This window comes from Mesoplodon mirus (genome assembly GCF_964341445.2).
Source record: "Mesoplodon mirus genome assembly, chromosome: 1".
Taxonomy (NCBI): Eukaryota; Metazoa; Chordata; class Mammalia; order Artiodactyla; family Ziphiidae; genus Mesoplodon; species Mesoplodon mirus.
In genome coordinates, this window is record NC_138976.1 from 31,286,817 (window position 1) to 31,310,514 (window position 23,698).

The 23,698-nt window shown below is 36.6% G+C and overlaps 1 protein-coding gene across 2 annotated transcripts in view; it reads left to right on the forward strand.

Moving 5' to 3' along the window:
* Positions 1–23,698, forward strand: part of LOC309800827 (trimeric intracellular cation channel type B-like) — a 112,473-nt gene that overhangs the window by 16,359 nt on the left and 72,416 nt on the right. For both annotated transcript variants that reach the window (XM_082615155.1, XM_082615154.1), the window contains exon 2: positions 4,566–4,722. In XM_082615155.1, the coding sequence (XP_082471281.1) occupies positions 4,566–4,722 (157 nt within the window). The remainder of the gene's footprint in view (positions 1–4,565; positions 4,723–23,698) is intronic.

Sequence of the window (23,698 nt, forward strand, 5' to 3'; positions counted from 1 at the left end):
TGATATATACACACCATCGAAAATTTACGTCTTCCAACTCATGTTCACTCCTGGGCACATTTTATTGTGTGGAATGGTGGGTTGCAATATTTAAATTTTTGTCTCCCTCTTTTTCTTTTTCCCATGAGCACATAGAGATGAATTCCCATGTTAGTACAAGTATGACGATATTACCCTACTGAATTCACACATACATTTGTATAGTTTGTTTTGTTGTTTGTTTTTGCATAAAAGGGCCTCTCCCTAAGAGGTAGTAACAGTTAACAGTTTGGTTGGGTATTCTTGCAGACCTTCTTTTATGCATTGGCTGCATGTGTACATACCTATAGAAATATATAGTTTTCTGTTTTCCCCTGTAAATGATTTCTTACTGTACATATTCATATAAATATGGTTTTCTTTTTGTCACGTCAGTGCGTGTAAAGCTGCTACATTGTTTTGAATCGATGCATTGTATTCCTCAGATTGGTTATGACATAATTTGCTAAATTTTAATTTAATTATACAATTAACAAACACTTTATTTTATTTTATTTATTTATTTTTTGTTTGTTTGTTTGGTTTTTTTGTGGTACGTGGGCCTCTCACTGTTGTGGCCTCTCCCGTTGCGGAGCACAGGCTCCAGACGTGCAGGCTCAGCGGCCATGGCTCACGGGCCCAGCCGCTCCATGGCATGTGGGATCTTCCCGGACCGGGGCACGAACCCATGTCCCCTGCATTGGCAGGCGGACTCTCAACCACTGCGCCACCAGGGAAGCCCCAAACACTTTATTTTAAAGAATTCAGATATAATTAAATAATATAATCAATATAATTAAATAAATTTAAAGCCCCTTTGACCATCTTCCCTACTCCTAAGCTTCTCTCAGGAGATAATAACAGTTAACATTTTGGTGTATTGCAGACCCTTTTCTGTGCATTCCATGTAAATGTATGTATCTATGGAAATGAATAGTGTTTGCATTTTTGCCCATGAATAATTACATGCTGTAATTGTTTTCAACATGATTGTGTTTGGTTTCTTGTTTTTACTCAACAGCATGTCTTGGGGATCTTCCCATGTTGATGTTGATCTACCACACTCTTGAATTGCTCTTGTATAGTATTCCATCGTGCAAATGATCATGGTTTAACTGTTCCTCTGATGATGGTCGTTTAGATTGTTTTCATTTTTTTCACAGCATTATGAACAACACTGCTTTAATATTCTTGTATGACACTCCTTGGGCACTTGAGTCAATTTTAAATATAAAATTTTAATTGATAACTGCCAAATTGTTTTTCAAAATGGCTTTACTTGTTTTTATTCTCACAAGAGTATGTGAATTTCTTCACACCTTTGATAATTTATTAATATTAAGCTGTAAGTTTTTTGCCAATTGAAGGTGTATGAAATAACATATTTTAAATTTCTTTTTCCTTGATTACTGATGAGTTGAGGACTTTCCTTTGTTTAGTTTTTTGGTATATTTATTAGTCATTTATAGTTTCTGCTTTGTGACTTGCCCATTTTTCTGTTGTGTGTTTGTTGTCTTTTTCTATTGATTTGTTGGAATTTGCCTTATTGGTTAAAAAAAATTTTATCCCAGTCTTTTGTTATGTAGAAGTTTTAAATTTTGATGATGTCAAACTTGTAAATCTTTTCCTTTATGGCTTTTTTCTGTTCTTAGATTGCTAGATTTTTTAAAGGGGAATGTTGAATTTTTATCGAATGACCTTTTACTTTCTGTCTAAAGGAGTGATCATAATAATTTGTTAGTATAGTGCATAATTTGTTTTTTAAAGGTAACAAACTTGTATACCGAGGTAGGTACTTTTTTTTTTTTTTAACGTGACTTTATTTGGAAATAGCGTCTTTTTTTAAAAAAAATGTATTTAATTTATTTATTTTTGGCTGTGTTGGGTCCTCATTGCTGCACGGGCTTTCTCCGGTCACAGTGAGCGGGGACCGCTCTTCGTTGTGGTGCGCGGGCTTCTCATTGTGGTGGCTTCTCTTGTTGTGGAGCATGGGCTCTAGGAGCGTGGGCTCAGTAGTTGTGGCTCACAGGCTCTAGAGCGCAGGCTTAGTAGTTGTGGCGCACGGGCTTAGTTGCCCCGCGACATGTGGGATCTTCCCAGACCAGGGCTTGAACCCATGTCCCCTGCACTGGCAGGCGGACCCTTAACCACTGCGCCACCAGGGAAGCCCTATAATGAAAGATTTTAATGAATTTCTAACTATTGAACCTTCCTTAAATTCTTTGGATAAAATCTACTTGGTTATGATATATTATCCTTTTGAAAAACTAGATTTCAATTTGTTATTGATGTATTTGTGTACTATACTCATAAGTTAGAATTATAATGTATCTTCTTCCTCTCTTTTTTCTTCCCTCCCTCCTTTCCCTCCTCCCTTCCTCCCTGACTCTTTCCCTTCCTCCTTCCCCTCTCCTTCTCTCCTTTCTTTTCTCTATAATTTTTTATGCTGCAGTTATGTTGTTTATAGACTGATTTAAGTTTTTCTAAACTCTATAATGGTTATATAACATAAAAATGAGTAATGAAAAATTATTTGGTAAATGTGTTGCATAAATTTATCTGGGTCTAGCACCTTTCTTAGGATAGATAGATCTTGGATTACCCTCTAACTTTTTTCCATAGTTATTTGTATGTTCAAGTTTCTACCTGTTCGTAAGGGAATTTTGCTAATATATCGTTTTTTAGGAAAATTGTCCATTTCAACTATATCTTCACATTTAGTGATTAAATGCATGTTTTCTTATAATAAAAACACTCTCTAAAAATTTATTTCCTTTTTTTTTTTTTTTGCTTCTAATATTATGTATTATTTTCATTCCTTCCCCTCTCCCCTCCATTTTTCAGACTTGCTGAACAATGTTCTGTTTTATTGGTCTTTTCCAAGAAAAGCTTTGGGTTGGCTTTATTGATTGCCTAGCTCTAGCTGCCTGTTTTAGCATCTAATTAGTTTCTACTTTCATTTTTACAGTTTGCTTCTATTTCTCTGGCTGGGCTAAAAAAAATTTTTTTTTGTACTTTTTCCTCTAATAATTTCAGTTACAGAAGAGTTGCCAGACTAGGTCAAGGAACTTCTATATACTTTACCCAGAATCACCAACTACTGACATTTTGCCCCATTTATTTTATTTTTTTCCCAGCTTTATTGACATATAGTTGACAAAATTATATATATTTAAAGTGTGCAATGTGATGATTTGATATACAAATACATTGTGATTACCACAATCAAGTTAATTAGCACGTTCATCACCTCACAGTTACCTTTTGTGTGTGTGCGCGCGCATGTGTGTGTGTGTGGTGACAACGCTTAAAAATCTACTCAGCAAATTTTAGGTATATAAGATAGTATTATACAATATTATTAACTACAGTCATTATGCTGTACATCAGATCCCAAGAACTTATTCATCTTACAACTAGAAGTTTGTACTTTACCATTTCTCTGGATGTTTTTGTCTATGCATAGTATTTTTTCAGAACCACTGGAGTGTGAATTGGAGACATTTTGCCCAGTTACTTCTGATTACTTAAGTGTGTTAATTTTAAGAACCACATTACAAAAAAAAAAAAAAAAAAAGAACCACATTATAGTTATCAAAATCAGGAAGTTTACCAGTGATACAATACTGTAATCAAAGCCACAACCCATATTTAGATTTCATCAGTTGTCCAAAAAGGTCTTTTATAGATGTTCTTTCTCACTTGGGGATATGATTTAGGAAATGCGTTGCATTTAGTTGTCTCTTTAATGTCATTTAATCTGGAACATTCCATCAGCCTTTTTTGTGTGTGTTCCTTGACCTTGACGTTGTTAAAATATAGGCTAGGTGTTTGTTGTTGTTTTTTTCAGAGTAACCCTCAATTTGAGTGTATATAATTAAATTAGTTCTGGTTATACATTTTTGGTAGAAATACTATAGAAGTGATGATGTGGTCTTAGTGCATAATATCAGGAATCACCTGATATTGTTTGTTTACAGTGATGTCTGCAAGGTTTGTCCACTGTAAAGTTATTACTTCCCTCTGTAATTAATAAATAATTTATTAGGAGACATTTGAGATGATGTAAATATCTGTTCCTCATCAGCCTTTCACCTCTGGGTTTAGTTTGTTATTCTATTTCAAGCCTGTCATATTGAAATTTTAGTTTATTTATTTCAGGCTTTATTTTCTTACGTACGTAAGATTATAAACTTTTCTTGGTGTATCACTTTGACATATTAACCGGCATACATACAGTAGGGTTAGGAATGAAAGGAGACAGTAGTTGGGGAGATTGTCTCTAATAATGTACTACTAGGAAACTGTCAATAAGATCCTGAACAGAGCATTTTAAAGTTGCCCAAGTCACCCATGTCTTACCAAAATACTTCCAGTGTTGATTTAAAGAACAAAAGATTTGTTTTATGACGATCACGATCGTCACACTTATGAGTATGTTCTAGAAAATTATGAAATTAAGAAGTGTGTTTCTTTAGTGCCACTGGTACCTCAGGACTTGTTTAATATACAGTACCTCAGATGACATATTTACTTTATCATTTCAGGAGCAGTGGCGATGGCATGGAAGAATCCTCTGTCAAGCTGGTTTACTGCTATGCTCCACTGCTTTGGTGGAGGAATTTTATCTTGTCTACTGCTTGCGGAGCCTTCATTGATGTTTCTTGCAAACAACACTAATATATTACTGGCATCTTCAATCTGGTAAGCTGCCATTGTGGTGAACTATGAGACATTCAAAAAAATCGGTAAATTGTTAGTAAATGGAATGTTTTTCTTTAAAAAATATTTTATGTTCTTAAAAGTTAATGCATGTGCAAAGGAAGGAACCCAAATAATGTCAGATGTTTTAAGTGCAAAGTATGTCTCTTTCTCACCCTTTCTCCCTTATCCTCTCCCAGAGATAGGTATTGTTGTCTTATGTATCTTTAGTGGAAGCATTTCAAATATGAAAGGACATCAAATATTTGACCCCCAACAGTTGATCTTGTGAACCTAACCTATACACACAGTTATACAACATGATAATCAAGAATGTGGCCAACTACACAAAAAGTCCAAGTGATTACGATATTTATGGTAATTGTTTTTGGTAATTGTCATACTCTTTGTTCGATTTTTCAGAGCCTTATGAAATTTAACATTAATTTTATTTTGAATTTAGTTTTGAAGTGAAGAAAAAATGTTAGTAGGAATTGCTTTGGATTCTTGCAAATTCAGCTTCAGTTATCTTTAAGAGGGATGATACATCAAGTTAAAAAAAAGTGTAATACAAATCAGAGAGCTTTGTTATACCTAAAGCAAAAACTGTGCTTTTGATTAGAAACCATAGCAATGAAATACGTAACATTAGGAGCACTTGAAGTTAATTTTTATTGTGATAATTTTAAATGAATATGTAACCAATCATAAAAGGGAATATTATAAATAGTAGTAGCAATGGGACAAATAGTGGGAACTAGTGGCAGTAGAAACTGTTAAGAGTAGAACAATAAATTTGATAGCTAATATTTATTGAGTTATTACCATATGTCAGCTAAATTATTTATATTCATTGTCATGTTTAATCACCAGAGTCCAATGAAGTAGCTATTATTATTTCCATTTGAAAAATGAGAAAACTGAGGCATAGAGGAACTTTGCTGAAATTTTCGTATTTAGTAAGTGATTGAGCTAGGATCCAAAACCAGTAAGTTTGACTTTAGAGCCTTGCCACTTAACAGCCACTGCCTCTCATTGATTTGTTTAACCATCTCTTAAAGTATATTCTTCCAGTTGCTATGTGTTTTAAAACACTTTCTCAAGGACTTTTATTTCTATAGCAATATTTTAAAAGGATATTAACATTTTGGAGAATTTCTTTTATGTGTGTAGATGCTTAAACTATATGAAAAGTAGGATATCCAGAATCTGACACTTTTCATCACTTCCACTTCTGCTCCTGTATACTAACTACCACTATTGCTTGGACAGTTGTAGTAGCTTCCTAAGTGTTCTAGCTGCTTCTTTCATTATCCCCCTGAGTCTTTTCTTCACATAGTAGATAAAGTGATTATTTTAAAATGTTAGAACATATTACTCCTGTGCTCAATAGTTTCTTATCTTACTAAGAGGAAAATTCAAAACTCTTAACGTAGCCTATAAGGCCCTATAAAATCTTCCCTTCCACTCTCTTTGTTGTAATGTCTTTCTACTGTATGCCTGCTCAGTCTGTGCTAGCCACGTTGGCTTTGCCATTTCTTGAACACAAAGATGTTCTTCTGCCTCAGCGCCTTTGTGCTTGCTCTCTTTTCTCTGTGATGTCCTTCTCCCAGAACGCTCATATTTTCTTTTCTTGGAGAGATCTTCTCTGAAAAAAACACCTCCTCTCCCATGACTATCACATCATACTTCTTTTTTTTCCCCCTAGATTTATTACTGTCTGATGTGTTGTCTGTTTATTTCTTCTCATGTTGGTTTGTCTCACTCCACTAGAATAACAGCCTATCAGAGAAGGGACTTTGTTTTGTTAACTGTGTGCCAAGTATTGTTCTAAGTTCAGTAAGTACATTGCTAAAGGAACGGACAGCTTGTGTTCTGTTATATGGGAGTTATATAATTAACAGCAAGAAATTACAGATCTTGGTTAGTGATACACCAAATGAAATAAAAGTGCTTGTCTGTAAATATATACTTCCTTGGCTGAAACAAAAAGATATGTTAGAAATGGAAAATAAGAAATGCATTTTTATGTAGTGTATTAATACTATAGTATTTAAATATTTGTTAACTTGAGATCTTTTATTATGCCCATTTTACATAAGAGGAAATTAGGCTTGAAGAGTTGGTAAATGACAGGGTCTGGATTTCAACTTAGCATGATCTTAACCAAGAAGAGTTTTCATTATGAACAATATGTGTTTTTTAATTTAAAAGTTTTAATTAATATTGGGTAGGTACAAAGGAACATTTATAAAAATATGCAGAGTATAAAGAATTATGATATAATAAAGATTTGTATATCCATCATTTAGATTAAGGAAAAAATTGCCACTTACAAAAATATTTTATTATAAAGTGAAAATTCAAAAAACCACAAAACCCAAATATATAGCCTAGTGAATTATTGTTAGGTATATCCTTGAAACCATGACCCAAGTCAAGAAATAAAGCTTTGCCATCTATCCCAGAAGTTCCTTCTGGGTGTCATATTCCAATCACAACCCCCTTCCCACCTTAATCAGTACGATAACACGCTACTATCCTGACTTTTATGGTAATCACTTCTTTGGATGTTTTTATAATTTTATCATCCAGATGTTCATCCCAAGACACTATAATTTCATTATGCTCGTTAAAAAAATCTAACGTCTCTCTTATTTTATAGGTTCCCCTTCCATTCCTTTTTTCCCTTACAGTTTATCTCTTGAAGAACCAGTCATTTGACATGTAGACTTTTCTGTAGTCATGAGTTTGTTGATTGCATTCTCATGGTGCAGGTCATTATATTCCTCTGTTCTCTGTGTTTCCTGACAATTGGCAGATTTATCCAGAATCCAAATCAGATTCAGGTTAGATTCCTTTGTTTAGCAAGACCATAAGAGGCCCAAAATGTCTGATTAGCTTTCTTTTTGTTGACATTAGCACTCTTTTATGCTTAATGCTTATCGTCTGTTAACTGAGAATTACAAAATAGCAATAGTCGGATTCTCTCTTTTCTTCCTGTGTATTAGTTGGAATAGTATTATAAATAAATACTTACTACTAATCATCTGTTATTTGTTTACCCAGTTGTATAGTTCATATAGGAAAGGCAGGATAAATACTTGATTCTTTCTCTTTATTTACCAGTTTTTAAGATTATGATTTGGTCCCCTGCTATTCTCCAAAGGTGACCAGTTTTTTTTGTTTGTTTGTTAAAATTTTTTTTCCAGTAAATATGAACTCATGAATTTAAGCATATTTTATGGATTTCAATAAACTGGAATTTTCTCATTATTGAAGCTCAAATTGTTCCTTTGTTGGCCAGTGGGAATTTCTTCAGATTGGCTCTTAAGACTGATTAGCATCCTTGCTACTTAAAATAGGATTCATCTTGTACTTTCTTCTGGAATTACTCATTTCTCTAAGAAGCTCTGGTTCCTTTTAGTGAGAAATGGTATTTCAAGACCACAATCTGAGCACTAGACATGTTCATTATTCCTGAATTGGTTGTTTCTAGGTCTTTTCAGTGGACAGAGCTAGGAAAAATAAGGATAAAACAACTCATGAGTTCATTTGATATTTCTAATTCAAATTCAAGATCATAGAACTTTTATTTAACTTCTTTCCATTACATATGTATCTTCTTTCTCCCACACTAAGAATTTTGATTCTTAAGGGCACAAGACATGATAGAATTAGGATATTCCAACACTGCTCATTTATTCTGTATTGTTCATGCAATACACAATAGTTTTGAAGTAATAGTATGAACACCACCACTGATACGATTACTGAAAATATTAATTTTTTTGTGTATACACTTGTCGTTCTCTTCCTGTTTTTTAAATAGATGTACTATTCTACACTGTTATAGTAATAGCTATTATGTACTATACTCTTACCTTTTTATTCCCATTCAGCCTTAGTTTTATAGCTAACTGTATATTTAATGTTTATCACCAGTCCTTATGTCTGTGTCTCTGGTAATTTTGGTTTTCTGAAGGTTTTTCTCTAGTAGGTTCATTTGGAGTAGTAGTCCCTGAATTCTCATGTGTTGATAAATTTGTTTGTGTCTTTCTACTTGAAAGTCAGTTTTATTGGATATAAAATCATAAGATCATACTTTCTATCTTTGAGTATTTTAAATATGTTACTCAGTCTTCTTGTGTTATAAAGCATTGCTGTGAAAAACTCTGATGATCATTTAATTTTCTTTCCCTTATAAGTCACACGCTCTTCTTTTCTAGATGCCCAAACGTTTCTTTTCTTTTCTTTCTTTCTTTTTTTATTAACATCTAGTAATTTAAATAGTTCTAGGTGTTGGTCATTTGGGGTCAGTCTTCTTAGGTACATGGTCTGTTCTTTTTAGTAGCTACATGTGTTTTTTTAAACTGAGAAAGTTATTTTAGTATTTGTACTCTTCTGCTTTGGTTTTCTCCAGGAAGTCCTATTGGCTGTTTTTTTGCCCTGCTTCAATGAACCTTTTTATATCTTTTAAATTTTTAAAACATATTTTCTTTTTTACCTTCTATTTCTTTGAAGGCACTGTTATTTTATTTCTCTTTGTTTTCCTTCTAGTTTGGTCTTCATTACTAAAATAACTTTTTTTCTTTATCTTTTTATTCTTCCTGAGTATTGTATCTCCACTTCTCAGTTTTTCTAATTCTGATGTACACTGTTTTATGTGTTGTATCGCTTTTCTTAATGTCTTTACCTTGTTTTGAAATAGGAGGTTGCAGTTTTGACCTGTTTTGTGGACCCATTTTCCTGAGTACTTTCATTGTAGGGATTTTTTTTCTCTTATAATAAATGTGTATGGGGTTTGACCTTGATACTTTTCTGTTGGTAATTTTTATGTGGAATCAGGTTTCTTGAACCTTCAAGACAAAGTGGAATTCAGGAAAGATTTTCTGACTTCGTAGAGCTCCTGTCCTGTGTCTGTTGTTTTTATGTAGTGTTCAAAAGATGATGACCTGCTTTCTGAGATTTCCTGGGTCCCTTCCCCAGTTTGGTCTGGACCTTCCCCTTCTTTTGTTGTCCTATGCTGCTCAGTTTTGATTCTACATCAGCAGTTTCTTCTTATTATTGGACTTGTTCTAGAAAGGAGCCTGGGTGGATCAGTTTTCAAAGTTCACAGGGACTACATTGGTCCAACCCCTTCAGACGTTATCATGGACTCTTTGTCTCACCTGGTATTGGAAATGTCAGAATCCTTCCAGTTTCAGCTGTTGTTGTTTTCCAGATTGGCCTGCTGTGCTTTCTAGTGAATTCCCATTAGCTGTTTTGAAGCTGTTTTGTTCTTAGGTCCATTAGTTGCCACCTTGCTGCTTTCTTCTTCCTGCCAAGCAGTTTAGTTCTATGAATGCTGGTGATTTGCCTTTACCCATTTGCATTTTGGGATTTAAAGGGATACCTTGTCACATAGTTTTGTTGTAAGTGCTATGGATGGGATTTTGGCTTTGCTATCCAGTTGCCCTGTTTTTATGAGGCAATTTGAAGAGATCAAAATCTAGGCAGCTACTGCTGCCACCATCTTCCCAGAACAGTTGCCATTAGTTTTGATGTCCCCGTATGACCCTCCACCCTCAGCCCGATCCCATCTTCTCTCTTCCTTACTCATAGGTAACCATTACCCTTAACTTTGTACCTTTCATTCCTTTACTTTTCTATGCAGGTCTGACGTGTATTTTCCTGAATAATACAGTTTTTGAAAATTTTATGAATGGAATCATATGTATGTATTTTTCAGTGACTTGGTTTTTTTGTTCAGCCTCTGTTCCTGAGATTCAGTCTTATTGTGTATGCTTGTAATTTATTACTTTTCGCTTCTGTATAGTTTATCAGAATGAATTGTCATCATATATTCATCCATTTCTCTGTTGACATAGAGTTGTTTCTAGTATTTTTTCTATTACAGTATTGCTAAGAACATGATGTACATGGGTAAGATTTTCTCTTGATATAGCTTAAGAGTAGATTTACTGAGTTATAGGGAAAGTGATTTTTAAGCTCTACTAGATAATGAGAAATCATTTCCCAAAATGGTTATAATAATTTACATCTCTACTGTATTGCACTTAATCTAAGAACTGGACTTTACCAATAACTTATATACTTACATTTCTCCCCCCAATCCCATCTTGCTGCACTTTTTCCACAGTTAACCTCTACCCTGTGTTTATCTTTTTGTGAATATGAATATATGAATATCTTTAGATACTCATATATATGAATATCTAAACAATAGATTTTTTTAGTTTTATTTGTTTTGGGCCCTATTTTAAAATGGGGTATTATACTCTGTATAGTTCTCTCGGACTTTTTTTCATTCAACATTATGTTACTAAGATTCATCTGTGTTTTGCTAGTAGCTGTAGTACATTCCTTCTCACTGTTGTATAATCTATTATATTAATAACTGTATTTTATTTATTCTGATGAGCATTTTTATTGATTCTAGTTGTTGGGCATTACAAAACAACAAGAGCAGCCACTGATGTAGTACAGACACTTTTCTAAGTGCTTTACATTTATTATCTCATTTAACCTCACAAGAAACGGGTGAGGTAGGCTCTCTATTATTTTCATTTAATAAATGAGGAATCTGAGGCAAGAAGGGTAAAATAACTTGCCCAAGGAATCACTGATATCTAGTAGCTGGAGCCAGCATTCAAACCTAGGCTACCTAGTCCTTTAGTCTGCACTTATACAGTGTACTGTTTTGGACTTGGGAAATACTGACATTGTCTTTGTGCTCACAGACCCTTAAATATAAAAAATGCTTGCTTAAAGACATAGTATATTTTACTGTTTTCTTTTTTAAGGTTTTAATGTTGAGAACAAATGTGTAATCTTTGCTTCATTTGATTTTAATTTGGGAAATTAAACTGATGTTTGTAATGTACTTTAAACTCTAGCAAGCTAAACTAAGGGAGTATGTGAATGTACTTATTGGCAAGGTCATCTTTAGTACAGTAGCTCATAGTGCTCACCTTTGGAGATTAGCACCATCTACTGGCAAAGGGAAACAATAACTTGGTATGTCATAGTATGTTTAATATTGTTTGGAAGACAGTGTACCCTTTCATAGGATTTTTCTTTTTGAAAACTGTTTCTGGGGGGAAATAAATATTTTGTAATTTCTCTGTGTTTTGATTTTTATGCCCCATTTTGTTTTCCTTTAACTTCCAAGTATCAGTTATATATTGCACATTTGCATAACTGAGACTGCATTTTTATGAGGAAAAGTACAACAAAAGGTATCGTTGTATAGGTCTGTCATTCTGTAATAGTCTTTTTCAAAGCATATACATAAAATTTTTGATTTGTTAGAGTAGTAAGAGCAAGAGCAAAGCTCTCGTATTGGACTAATATGAACTGTATTTAGCTTACTGTTCTGTTTTGGCCTAGTTAAGTCATACTGTTTTGGTAGTCAGAAGCGGGAAATTAAGGGAGGGTGAAAACAGTTCTCAGAGACTAACCGTGGGAGGCTCAACTCTTGGTATTAACCTAAATTCTACTTTCGTCTTTCCTACTTAAACTGGGTTAGCTTTCATTTGTCAGTGAACTCGCATCCTGCTTGTATCCTGTTTTATTTTATTTTATTTTTAACATCTTTATTGGAGTATAATTGATTTACAATGCTGTGTTAGTTGCTGCTGTATAACAGAGTGAATCATCTGTACGTGTATATATATATCCCCATATCTCCTCGCTCTTGCGTCTGCCTCCCACCCTCCCTATCGCACCCTTCTAGGTGGTCACAAAGCACCTAGCTGATCTCCCTGTGCTATGCAGCTGCTTCCCACTAGCTATCTGTTTTACATTTGGTAGTGTATATATGTCCATTCCACTCTCACACTTTGTCCCAGCTTACCCTTCCCCCTCCCCATATCCTCAGGTCCATTCTCTATGTCTGCGTCTTTATTCCTGTCCTGCCCCTAGGTTCTTCAGAACCATTTTTTTTTTTTAGATTCCATATATATCTGTTAGCATACAGTATTTGTTTTTCTCCTTCTGACTTACTTCCTTCTGTATGACAGACTCTGGGTCCATCCACCTCACTACAAATACCTCAATTTCGTTTCTTTTTATGGCTGAGTAATATTCCATTTGTATATTGCCACATCTTCTTTATCCATCTGTCTGTTGATGGGCACTTAGATTGCTTCCACGTCCTGGCTGTTGTAAAAAGTGCTGCAGTGAACGTTGTGGTACGTGTCTCTTTGAATTATGGTTTTGTCAAGATATATGCCCAGTAGTAGGATTGTTGGTTTGTATGGTTGTTCTATTTTTAGTTTCTTAAGGAACCTGCATACTGTTCTCCATAGTGGCTGTATCAAGTGACATTCTCACCAACAGTGAAAGAGGGTTCCCTTTTCTCCACACCCTCTCCAGCATTTACTGTTTGTAGATTTTTTGATGATGGCCATTCTGACAGGTGTGAGGTGATATCTCATTGCAATTTTGATTTGCATTTCTCTAATGATTAGTGATGTTGAGCATTCTTTCATGTGTTTGTTGGCAATCTGTATATCTTCTTTGGAGAAATGTCTGTTTAGGTCTTCTGCCCATTTTTGGGTTGGGTTGCTTGTTTTTGTTTTGTTTTTTTTTTTTTTTTTTCTTTTTGCGATATGCGGGCCTCTCACTGTTGTGGCCTCTCCCGTTGCGGAGCACAGGCTCCGGATGCGCAGGCCCAGCGGCCATGGCTCACGGGCCCAGCCGCTCCGCGGCATATGGGATCCTCCCAGACCGGGGCACGAACCCGTATCCCCTGCATCGGCAGGCGGACTCTCAACCACTGCGCCACCAGGGAGGCCCTGCTTGTTTTTTTGATACTGAGATGCATGAGCTGCTTATATATTTTGGAGATTAATCCTTTTTCAGTTGCTTCGTTTGCAAATATTTTTTCCCATTCTGAGGGTTGTCTTTTCATCTTGTTTATGTTTTCCTTTGCTGTGCAAAAGCTTTGAAGTTTCATTAGATCGCATTTGTTTATTTTTGTTTTTATTTCCATTTCTCTAGGAGGTGGGCCAAAAAAGGATCTTGCTGTGATTTATGTCATAGAGTGTTCTGCCTATGTTTTCCTCTAAGAGTTTGATAGTGTCTGGCCTTACATTTAGGTCTTTAATCCATTTTGAGTTTATTTTTGTGTGTGGTGTTAGGGAGTGTTCTAATTTCATTCTTTTACATGTAGCTGTCCAGTTTTCCCAGCACCACTTATTGAAGAGGCTGTCTTTTTTCCATTGTATATTCTTGCCTCCTTTATCAAAGATAAGGTGACCATATGTGCGTGGGTTTAGCTCTGGGCTTTCTATCCTGTTCCATTGATCTATATTTTTGTTTTTCTGCCAGTACCATTACTGAAGGTACTGTAGGTTTGTAGTATAGTCTGAAGTCAAGGAGCCTGATTCCTCCAGCTCCATTTTTCTTTCTCAACATTGCTTTGGCTATTCAGGGTCTTTTGTGTTTCCATACAAATTGTGAAGTTTTTTGTTCTAATTCTGTAAAAAATGCCATTGGTAGTTTGATAGGGATTGCATTGAATCTGTAGATTGCTTTGTGTAGTACAGTCATTTTCACAATGTTGATTCTTCCATTCCAAGAACATGGTATGTCTCTCCATCTGCTTCTTTCATCAGTGTCTTATAGTTTTCTGCAGGTTTTTTTGTCTCCTTAGGTAGGTTTATTCTTAGGTATTTTATTCTTTTTATTGCAGCGGTAAATGGGAGTGTTTCCTTAATTTCTCTTTCAGATTTCTTGTCATCAGTGTACAGGAATGCAAGAGATTTCTGTGCATTAATTTTGTATCCTGCTACTTTACCAAATTCATTGATTAGCTCTAGTAGTTTTCTGGTGGCATCATTATGATTCTGTATGTATAGTATCATGTCATCTGCAAACAGTGACAGTTGTACTTCTTCTTTTCCAATTTGGATTCCTTTTATTTCTTTTTCTTCTAGGATTGCTGTGGCTAAAACTTCCAAAACTGTGTTGAATAAGAGTGGTGAGAGTGGGCAACCTTGTCTTGTTCCTGATCTTAGTGGAAATGGTTTCAGTTTTTCACCATTGAGAACAATGTTGGCTGTAGGTTTGTCATATATATAGCCTTTATTATGTTGAGGTAAGTTCCCTCTATGCCTACTTTCTGGAGGGTTTTTATCATAAATCGGTGTTGAATTTTCTTGAAAGCTTTCTCTGCATCTGTTGAGATGATCATATGGTTTTTCTCCTTCAGTTTGTTAATATGGTGTATCATGTTGATTGATTTTCATATATTGAAGAATCCCTGCATTCCCTGGATTAACCCCACTTGATCATGGTGTATGATCCTTTTAATGTGCTGTTGGATTCTGATTGCTAGTTTTTTGTTGAGGATTTTTACATCTATGTTCATCAGTGATATTGGCCTGTAGTTTTCTTTTTTTGTGACATCTTTGTCTGGTTTTGGTATCAGGTGATGGTGGCCTTGTAGAATGAGTTTGGGAGTGTTCCTCCATCTGCAGTATTTTGGAAGAGTTTGAGAAGGATAGGTGTTAGCTCTTCTCTAAATGTTTGATAGAATTTGCCTGTGAAGCCATCTGGTCCTGGGCTTTTGTTTGTTGGAAGATTTTTAATCACAGTTTCAATTTCAGTATTTGTGACTGGTCTGTTTATATTTTCTTTGTCTTCCTGGTTCAGTCTCGGAAGGTTGTGCTTTTCCAAGAGTTTGTCCATTTCTTCCAGGTTGTCCATTTTATTGGCATACAGTTACTTGTAGTAATGTCTCATGGTCCTTTGTATTTCTGCAGTGTCAGTTGTTACTTCTCCTTTTTCATTTGTAATTGTGTTGATTTGAGTCTTTTCCCTTTTTTCTTGAAGAGTCTGGCTGATGGTTTATCAATTTTATCTTCTCAAAGAACCAGCTTTTAGTTTTACTGATCTTTGCTCTTATGTCCTTCATTTCTTTTTTATTTATTTCTGATCTCAGTTTTGCGATTTATTTCCTTCTGCTAACTTTGTTTTTTTTTTGTTCTTCTTTCTCTAATTGCTTTTAAGTTTCATTAGGTCCCATTTGTTTATTTTTGTTTTTCTTTCCATTTCTCTAGGAGGTGTAAGGTTAGGTTGTTTATTTGAGATATTTCTTGCTTCTTGAGGTAGGATTGTATTGCTATAAGCTTCCCTCTTAGAACTGCTTTTGCTACATCCCATAGGTTTTGGGTCGTCGTGTTTTCATTGTCATTTGTTTCAAGGTATTTTTTGATTTCCTCTGATTTCTTCAGTGATCTCTTGGTTATTTAGTAGTGCATTGTTTAGCCTCCATGTGTTTATATTTTTTTACAGGATTTTTCCTGTAATTGATATCTAGTCTCATACCACTGTGGTCAGAAAAGATACTTGATACGATTTAAATTTTCTTGAGTTTGCCAAGGCTTGATTTGTGACTCAAGATATGATCTATCCTGGAGAATGCTCCATGAGCACTTGAGAAGAAAGCGTATTCTGTTGTTTTTGGATGGAACGTCCTTTAAATATCAGTTAAGTCCACCTTGTTTAATGTGTCATTTAAAGCTTGCATTTCCTTATTTATTTTCATTTTGGATGATCTGTCCATTGTTGAACGGGGGGTGTTAAAGTCTCCTACTATGATTGTGCTACTGTCGATTTCCCCTTTTGTGGCTGTTAGCATTTGCCTTATGTATTGAGATGCTCCTATTCTGAGTGCATACACATTTACAATTGTTATATCTTCTTCTTGGGTTGATCTCTTGATCGTTATGTAGTGTCCTTCTTTGTCTGTTTCAATAGTCTTTATTTTAAAGTCTATTTTATCTGATATGAGTATTGTTACTCCAGCATTCTTTTGATTTCCATTTGCATGGAATATCTTTTTCCATCCTCTCACTCTCAGTCTGTTTGTGTCCCTAGGTCTGGAGTGGGTCTTTTGTGGACAGCATGTATATGGGTCTTGTTTTTGTATCCATTCAGCCAGTCTGTGTCTTTTGTTTGGAGCATTTAATCCATGTACATTTAAGGTAATTATCTATGTGTGTTCCTATTACTATTTTCTTAATTGTTTTGGGTTTGTTATTGTCGGTCTTTTCTGTCTCTTGTGTTTTCTGCCTAGAGAAGTTCCTTTAGCATTTGTTGTAAAGCTGGTTTGGTGGTACTTAATTCTGTTAGTTTTTGCTTGTCTGTAAAGGTTTTAATTTCTCCATTGAATCTGAATGAGATCCTTGCCTGGTAGAGTAATGTTGGTTGTAGATTTTTCCCTTTCATCACTTTAAATATGTCCTGCCACTCCCTTCTGGCTTGCAGAGGTTCTGCTAAAAGATCAGCTGTTAACCTTATGGGGATTCCCTTGTATGTTATTTGTTGCTTTTCCCTTGCTGCTTTTAATATTTTTTCTTTGTATTTAATTTTTGATAGTTTGATTAATATGTGTCTTGGCGTGTTTCTCCTTGGATTTATCCTGTATGGGACTGTCTGTGCCTCCTGGACTTGATTAACTATTTCCTTTCCCATATCAGGGAAGTTTTCAACTATAATCTCTTCAAATATTTTCTCAGACCCTTTCTTTTTCTCTTCTTTTTCTGCGAGCCCTATGATTCGAATGTTGGTACATTTAATGTTGTCCCAGAGGTCTCTGAGAATGTCCTCAATTCTTTTCATTCTTTTTTCTTTATTCTGCTCTGTGGTAGTTATTTCCACTATTTTATCTTCCAGGTCACTTATCCGTTCTTCTGCCTCAGTTATTCTGCTATTGATTCGTTCCAGAGAATTTTTAATTTCATTTATTGTGTTGTTCATCATTGTTTTTTTTTTTTTTTGCTCTTTAGTTCTTCTCGGTCCTTGTTAAATGTTTCTTGTATTTTTTCCATTCTGTTTCCAAGATTTTGGATCATCTTTACTATCATTATTCTGAATTCTTTTTCAGGTAGACTGCCTATGTCATCTTCATTTGTTTGGTCTGGTTGGTTTTTACTTTGCTCCTTCATCTGCTGAGTATTTCTCTGTCTTCTCATTTTGCTTAACTTACTGTTTTTGGGGTCTCCGTTTAGCAGGCTCTGGGTTTGTAGTTGCCCTTGTTTTTGGTGTCTGCCTCCAGTGGGTAAGGTTGGTTTAGTGGGTTGTGTAGGCTTCCTGGTGGAGGGGACTGGTGCCTGTGTTCTGATGGTTGAGGCTGGATTTTGTCTTTCTTGTGTGCAAGACCACGTCCAGTATTGTGTTTTGGGGTGTCTGTGAACTTATTATGATTTTAGGCAGCCACTGTGCTAATGGGTGGGGATGTGTTCCTGTCTTGCTAGTTGTTTGGCATGGGGTGTCCAGCCCTGGAGCTGCTGATCTTTGAGTGGAGCCAGGTCTTTGCGTTGAGATGGAGATCTCTTGGAGAGCCTTTGCCGATTGTTATTACGTGGGCCTGGGAGGTGTCTGGTGGTCCAGTGTCCTGTACTTGGCTCTCCCACCTAAGAGGCTTAGGCCTGACACTTGGCCGGAGCACCAAGACCCTAAAGCAAGCTTCCCACAGAGCTTCCCGAGGGTACCTTGTTTACAAGAAAACGGCAGGAGGAAGGGGCAGAGCTGGGACTGCGCAGTCCCTGTCAAATCACCAAGCTGAATTCCTGTATCCTGTTTTAGACTAACTTCTGTTATTTAGCGCTCTGCTTTGTCATTTTTTTCTCTATGTTAATCACTTAGATTAAGTCACTTAGACTTAAAAATGTATGAGAAGTAAATTGCCTTCTCGTTCCATTTCATGTCTGATATGTTCTAGTCCTTCATTTCTGATATGTTTTCTTTAAGCACTTTACAAGTTAAAAGTTCCATAGATGTTACAATTTTAGTTAAAGGTGAAATTATCTTTACAGAAGGAGGGACATGATGATTTCTTAATGAGTGTTGAGTGACTCATTGAAGGAATTTGAAAAAGGTGACTTGTGTTATAGAGCAGGAATGGCTATTTAGGGCACCACTGGTCTGATCTGCTTACTTGTAAGTCTACTGAGCACAATAAACAGTTGTTCTCTTGCCCTGTGGCTATTTAACAATTGAAACAAGAACTGTTTTCTGTTTAAAATATGAGCGTATTATAGGTACACTTTAGAAATACAGTAAGTCCCCTACATACAAACGAGTTCAGTTCTGAGAGCTCGTTCTTAAGTGCAACTTGTTGGTAAGTCCAACAAAGTTAGCCTAGGTACCTAACTAACAATTGGCTATGTAGTACTGTACTGTAATAGGTGTATACTACTTTTCCACAAATAATACATAAAAAACAAACACAAAAATAGAGAAAACATTTAAAATCTTACAGTACGGTACCTTGAAAAGTACAGTAGTACAGTACAACAGCTGGCACACAGGGGCTGGCGTCACGTGAACAGGCAAGAAGAGTTACTGACTGGAGGAGGGAGAGGAGGTGGGAGATGGCAGAGTTGAAGGATCGTCAGCAACAGGAGACGGAGGGCAAGCTGCAATTTCACTCAGGCCTGACGTGGATGCCACAGGTCCTGGTTCCTTGCTGGATTTAATTCTATCTACCCTCTTGAAAAAACGATCCAGTGATGTCTGGGTAGTAGCTCTTTTTTTTTCTCATCGTAGACGACTCTGTAGCCCTGGATCGCATTCTGAATGGCTGCTGCAACCTTTGTTTACCGTTCTATATTCGGGTCCTGTGCCTCAAAAACTAACAGTGCCTCCTCAAATAAAGAAAATCCCCTTGCTATTTCCTGCGTCATGAATCTCTTCAGTCCTTCAGTTACTTCTTCTTCCTCTTGTCTCTTCGTCCTTTCTCTGGGCCTCCAGTTCCATCAGGTCTTCATTAGTAAGCTCCTCGTGTTGCATAGCAAGGAATTCAATGAAGTCATCCTCTTGCAGATCTAGCGCCAGCTACTTGCTGAGGGTCACTAAGTTGCTGAAGACCTCTTTGGGCTCCTCATCCACCTTCTCAAATCCACGAAAATCGTGAACAAACTGTGGGCAAAGCTTCTTCCAAACCCCAGTCATGGTGATGGCCATAACCTCACGCCAAGCAAAGTCCGTATTTTTTATGACCTTGCAGATGTTATAGTCCTTCCAAAATTGCTGCAAGGTTGTTCCTGATCCATCACTCGCCTTTACTGCTTGATGAAAAGTGTGATGTAAATAATATTTCTTGAAAGTTGGTATAACTCCCTGGTCCACAGGTTGGATGAGCAACATAGTATTTGGTGACAGATGCACTACTTTGAGGTTGGGATGAAAGTCATCTATGAATGAGGGGTGGCCCGGAGTAGCAAAAGAATGTTGAATGGGATGTCCTTTGCCAAGCAATATTTCTCTACCTCTGGTATAAGGTGCTAGAAAAACCAGTCCTGGAAAATGGCCTATGTAACTCAGGCTTGGGGTTATTACTCTTCCACACAACAGGAAGAGAGCCCTTGGCTATGTGTTTAAGGGTTCTTGGGTTCTCTGAATGATAAACTAAGAGAGGCTTCAGCTTCATATCTCCAGAAGCATTGCCACCAAACAACAGAGTTAGCCTATTCTTTGCCGCTTTATAGCCTGACATCACCTTTTCCTCCTTACTGATGTAACTTCAGTCTGGAATCCTCTTCCAGTACAATCCTGTCTCATCCACATTAAAAACCTGCTTGGGTAAATATGCACCTTCATCAATAATTTCTTGAAGTGTTTCAGGAAATTCTCGGGCAGCTACTATATCTGCACTTGCTGCCTCGCCACTTAACTTTTACGTTGTGAAGGTTGGCTCTGCCTTAAACTGATGAAACCAGCCATGGCTGGCATTAAAAGGTGTGCCCTCTGATTCTTTGCCATGTTTCTTCTTCAAGTCTTCATAAAGGCTTTTAGCTTTCTCTTGAATCAGCATTAAGCTGAGCAGGACTCGACGCTGATGCTGATCCTGCATCCACACACTGAGAAGTTTCTCCATCTCCTCCATCACTTTTCCACGCTTCTTCAATATTATTGTTGCCGTCATCGGCATAGCAGACTTCGTGATACATGATCTTGTCCTTGTTCTTTAGAATCGTGCCGATGGTTGAACGATTCGTTTTATAAGAACGAGCGACATCTGCCATCTTTTCGCCTCACTCCACTCAATTATTTTACTTTTGTTTCCGTCCTTATCGCTTGGCTCTTCTTAGCAGTACCAGCCACATCACTGCTGCTTTTAATGCTTGCTCCCGGATATCCTGGGCTTGAAATAAAGATACTGTACTACTGTACTCTATACAGTGCTGTGCAGTAAAGTACACAGAACACAGCCACTTGTAGAGGACATATGTGTGTGACAGTGTATGCCAGACACGTGAACTAACATGTGATTGGACATGGGAACGCACGTTCACATCTTTGAAAGTTCACAACTTGAAGGTTCAGATGTAGGGGACTTACTGTATCTGATTGATGCAATACAGACTTATTTATTAGAAATAGCAATAATTACAAATTTTAGACCATACGCCATAATGTCACATAGTTGAATATAAAAAGTCCAAGATTGGGACTTCCCTGGCGGTCCAGTGGTTAAGACTCTGTGCTTCCACTGCAGGGGGCACGGGTTTTATCCCTAGTTGGAGAAATAAGATCCCACATGCCCCGTGACACAGCCAAAAAAAAAAAAAAAGTCCAAGATTGCTCTTGTAATAGTGTAGCCTTTTAACTCATGTTGAAGATAGTCTTGGTGTAGAGAATGAAAATGAGGTTGTTTGTATTATTTTTGTTTTGCTGTTTTTTTGTTTGAGTATTTTGAGTATTCATTACTGCTAAAGTGAAACCAAATCTCCCTGTCTTAATCTAATCTAGAGTGGATACCAAAACTTTTTTTTTTTAATTTAAAAATACATTTAAAAATTGCTTAGGTGTAACTTTTGTTTTCCCCTGGCACCTAGCCAACTTCCTGGAAATTTGTTCTGTATTTAAAGAGAGATTTGTATAGAGGCTTTCAAAATGTTATATGAACATTAAAGATTTTATATAATACCAGTCATTTTTGAAAAGCTTTTTACTACTTTTCGATAATTTATTCCTTTGTCTCAAACTCTTTAATTATCAAATGATTCTTTGATTTGATATATTTTGTGTGTTGCCTCCTGCTAATTTTTTAACTGTTAATAAATGATTTAACTCAGGCCTACTGTTTTTTTGTTAATAAATTTATTTATTTATTTATTTATTTTTGGCTGCATTGGGTCTTCATTGCTGTGCACGGGCTTTCTCTAGTTGTGGCGAGCAGTGGCTACTCTTCATTGTGGTGCGTGGGCTTCTCATTGTGGTGGCTTCTCTTGTTGCAGAGCACAGCCTCTAGGCCCACAGGCTTCAGTAGTTGCGGCATGTGGGCTCCGTAGTTGTGGCTCAGGGGCTCTAGAGTGCAGGCTCAGTAGTTGTGGCACATGGGCTTAGTTTCTCCGTGGCATGTGGGATCTTCCCGGACCAGGGCTCGAACCCGTGTCCCCTGCATTGGCAGGCGGATTCTTAACCACTGTGCCACCAGGGAAGTCCAGGGCTACTTTTTATTATGCTGAGTTTCAGGGGGTAACAAGATGAATGATTCCTGCCATCTAAGGACTGTTATAATTTGAGTATTATAGCCTTTATATATTATAAAGAAAAATGTCTAAAGAGCTATGTTGAAGTATAGGAACCAATCGTTTTAGTTGTACAGAACCATCAGAATTTAGTCTGAACTGGGAATATTAAATAAAACAAAACTCTCAAAGTCAATGTATATGGTAGTATTTAAATGACATCTTGAAGAGTAGGAAGGAATTGGTAAGTGGAGTTGAAGAAGAGAGGGTGCTTCAGGCTGAACAAACCATTTCATCTTATATTGGGTCTCTGAAGCAGTGTTTTGGCAAACAGGATTTCATATTCCATGAATACTTTTAGGAATTCGGACTCTATGAGCCATGAATTACAATAAGGTTAACAACTTCTTTTAGAAGAGATAGAGTACTTCTTTCTTGCAGTGTATTCTGTATCAAGATAAATGTTCTGCTTTAAGCACAAAATTGTCTGCCAGAGAGTATTTTAGGAATGGGGGGAAAAAGTGCTGTGTTTTCCAATCAACACTACTGTTAAATTGTTGAACTGGTGTTTAGAACAAATGAGGCTTCAAAAAATAATTCACCTGGGCTTCCCTGGTGGCGCAGTGGTTGAGAGTCCGCCTGCCGATGCAGGGGACGAGGGTTCGTGCCCCAGTCCGGGAGGATCCCACATGCCGCGGAGCGGCTGGGCCCGTGAGCCATGGCCGCTGGGCCTGCGTGTCCGGAGCCTGTGCTCCGCAACGGGAGAGGCCACAACAGTGAGAGGCCCGCGTACCGCAAACAAACAAACAAAAAAATAATAATAATTATGATAATAATTCACCTGAGGAGGAGTGAATTATTCTTAAACTAACATCACAATTTAATTGGTTAAAACTTAAACTTACTCAACTAAATTGAAGAACAAGCTTCATATTCTTTTAGCCGTATGAAAATAAGTTTTTCCTTAACACGAGTGAATCTGTCTCCTTGAGAACAATGACCTTTCTCTGTATAGGTTGCAGTTTATGCACAAAGGGGTACAGGTGAAGATGTAAGTGGGGTTGAAATGGTGTCCCTTGCTCAGCTACTAAGGTCCCTTTTCTAATTCCTTTTCCAAAGACAAAGGCACTCTACCTAGAGAAGCCCCAAACCAGAAGTGATTATACACTTGCTTAATTTTGTTGGTGGATTCAGCACTTAGCTTGTAGACTAGTGTAGTCACAAATTAGGAACTCAGTGAATACTTTTTGCATTTATAGAGTACTCAGAAGTACAAAATTTATTTTCCCTTTGATTATGACTTTTTGGCAGATTATTTTATGTGCTTCACGTGATTTTTAAAAATTGACTTTGGGACTTCCCTGGTGGTCTAGTGGTTAAGATTCTGTGCTTCCACTGCAGGGGGCACGGGTTTGATCCCTGGTCAGAGAGCTAAGATCCCACATGCTGCACGGAGTAGCCAAAAAAAAAAATTTTTTTTTTTGACTCCA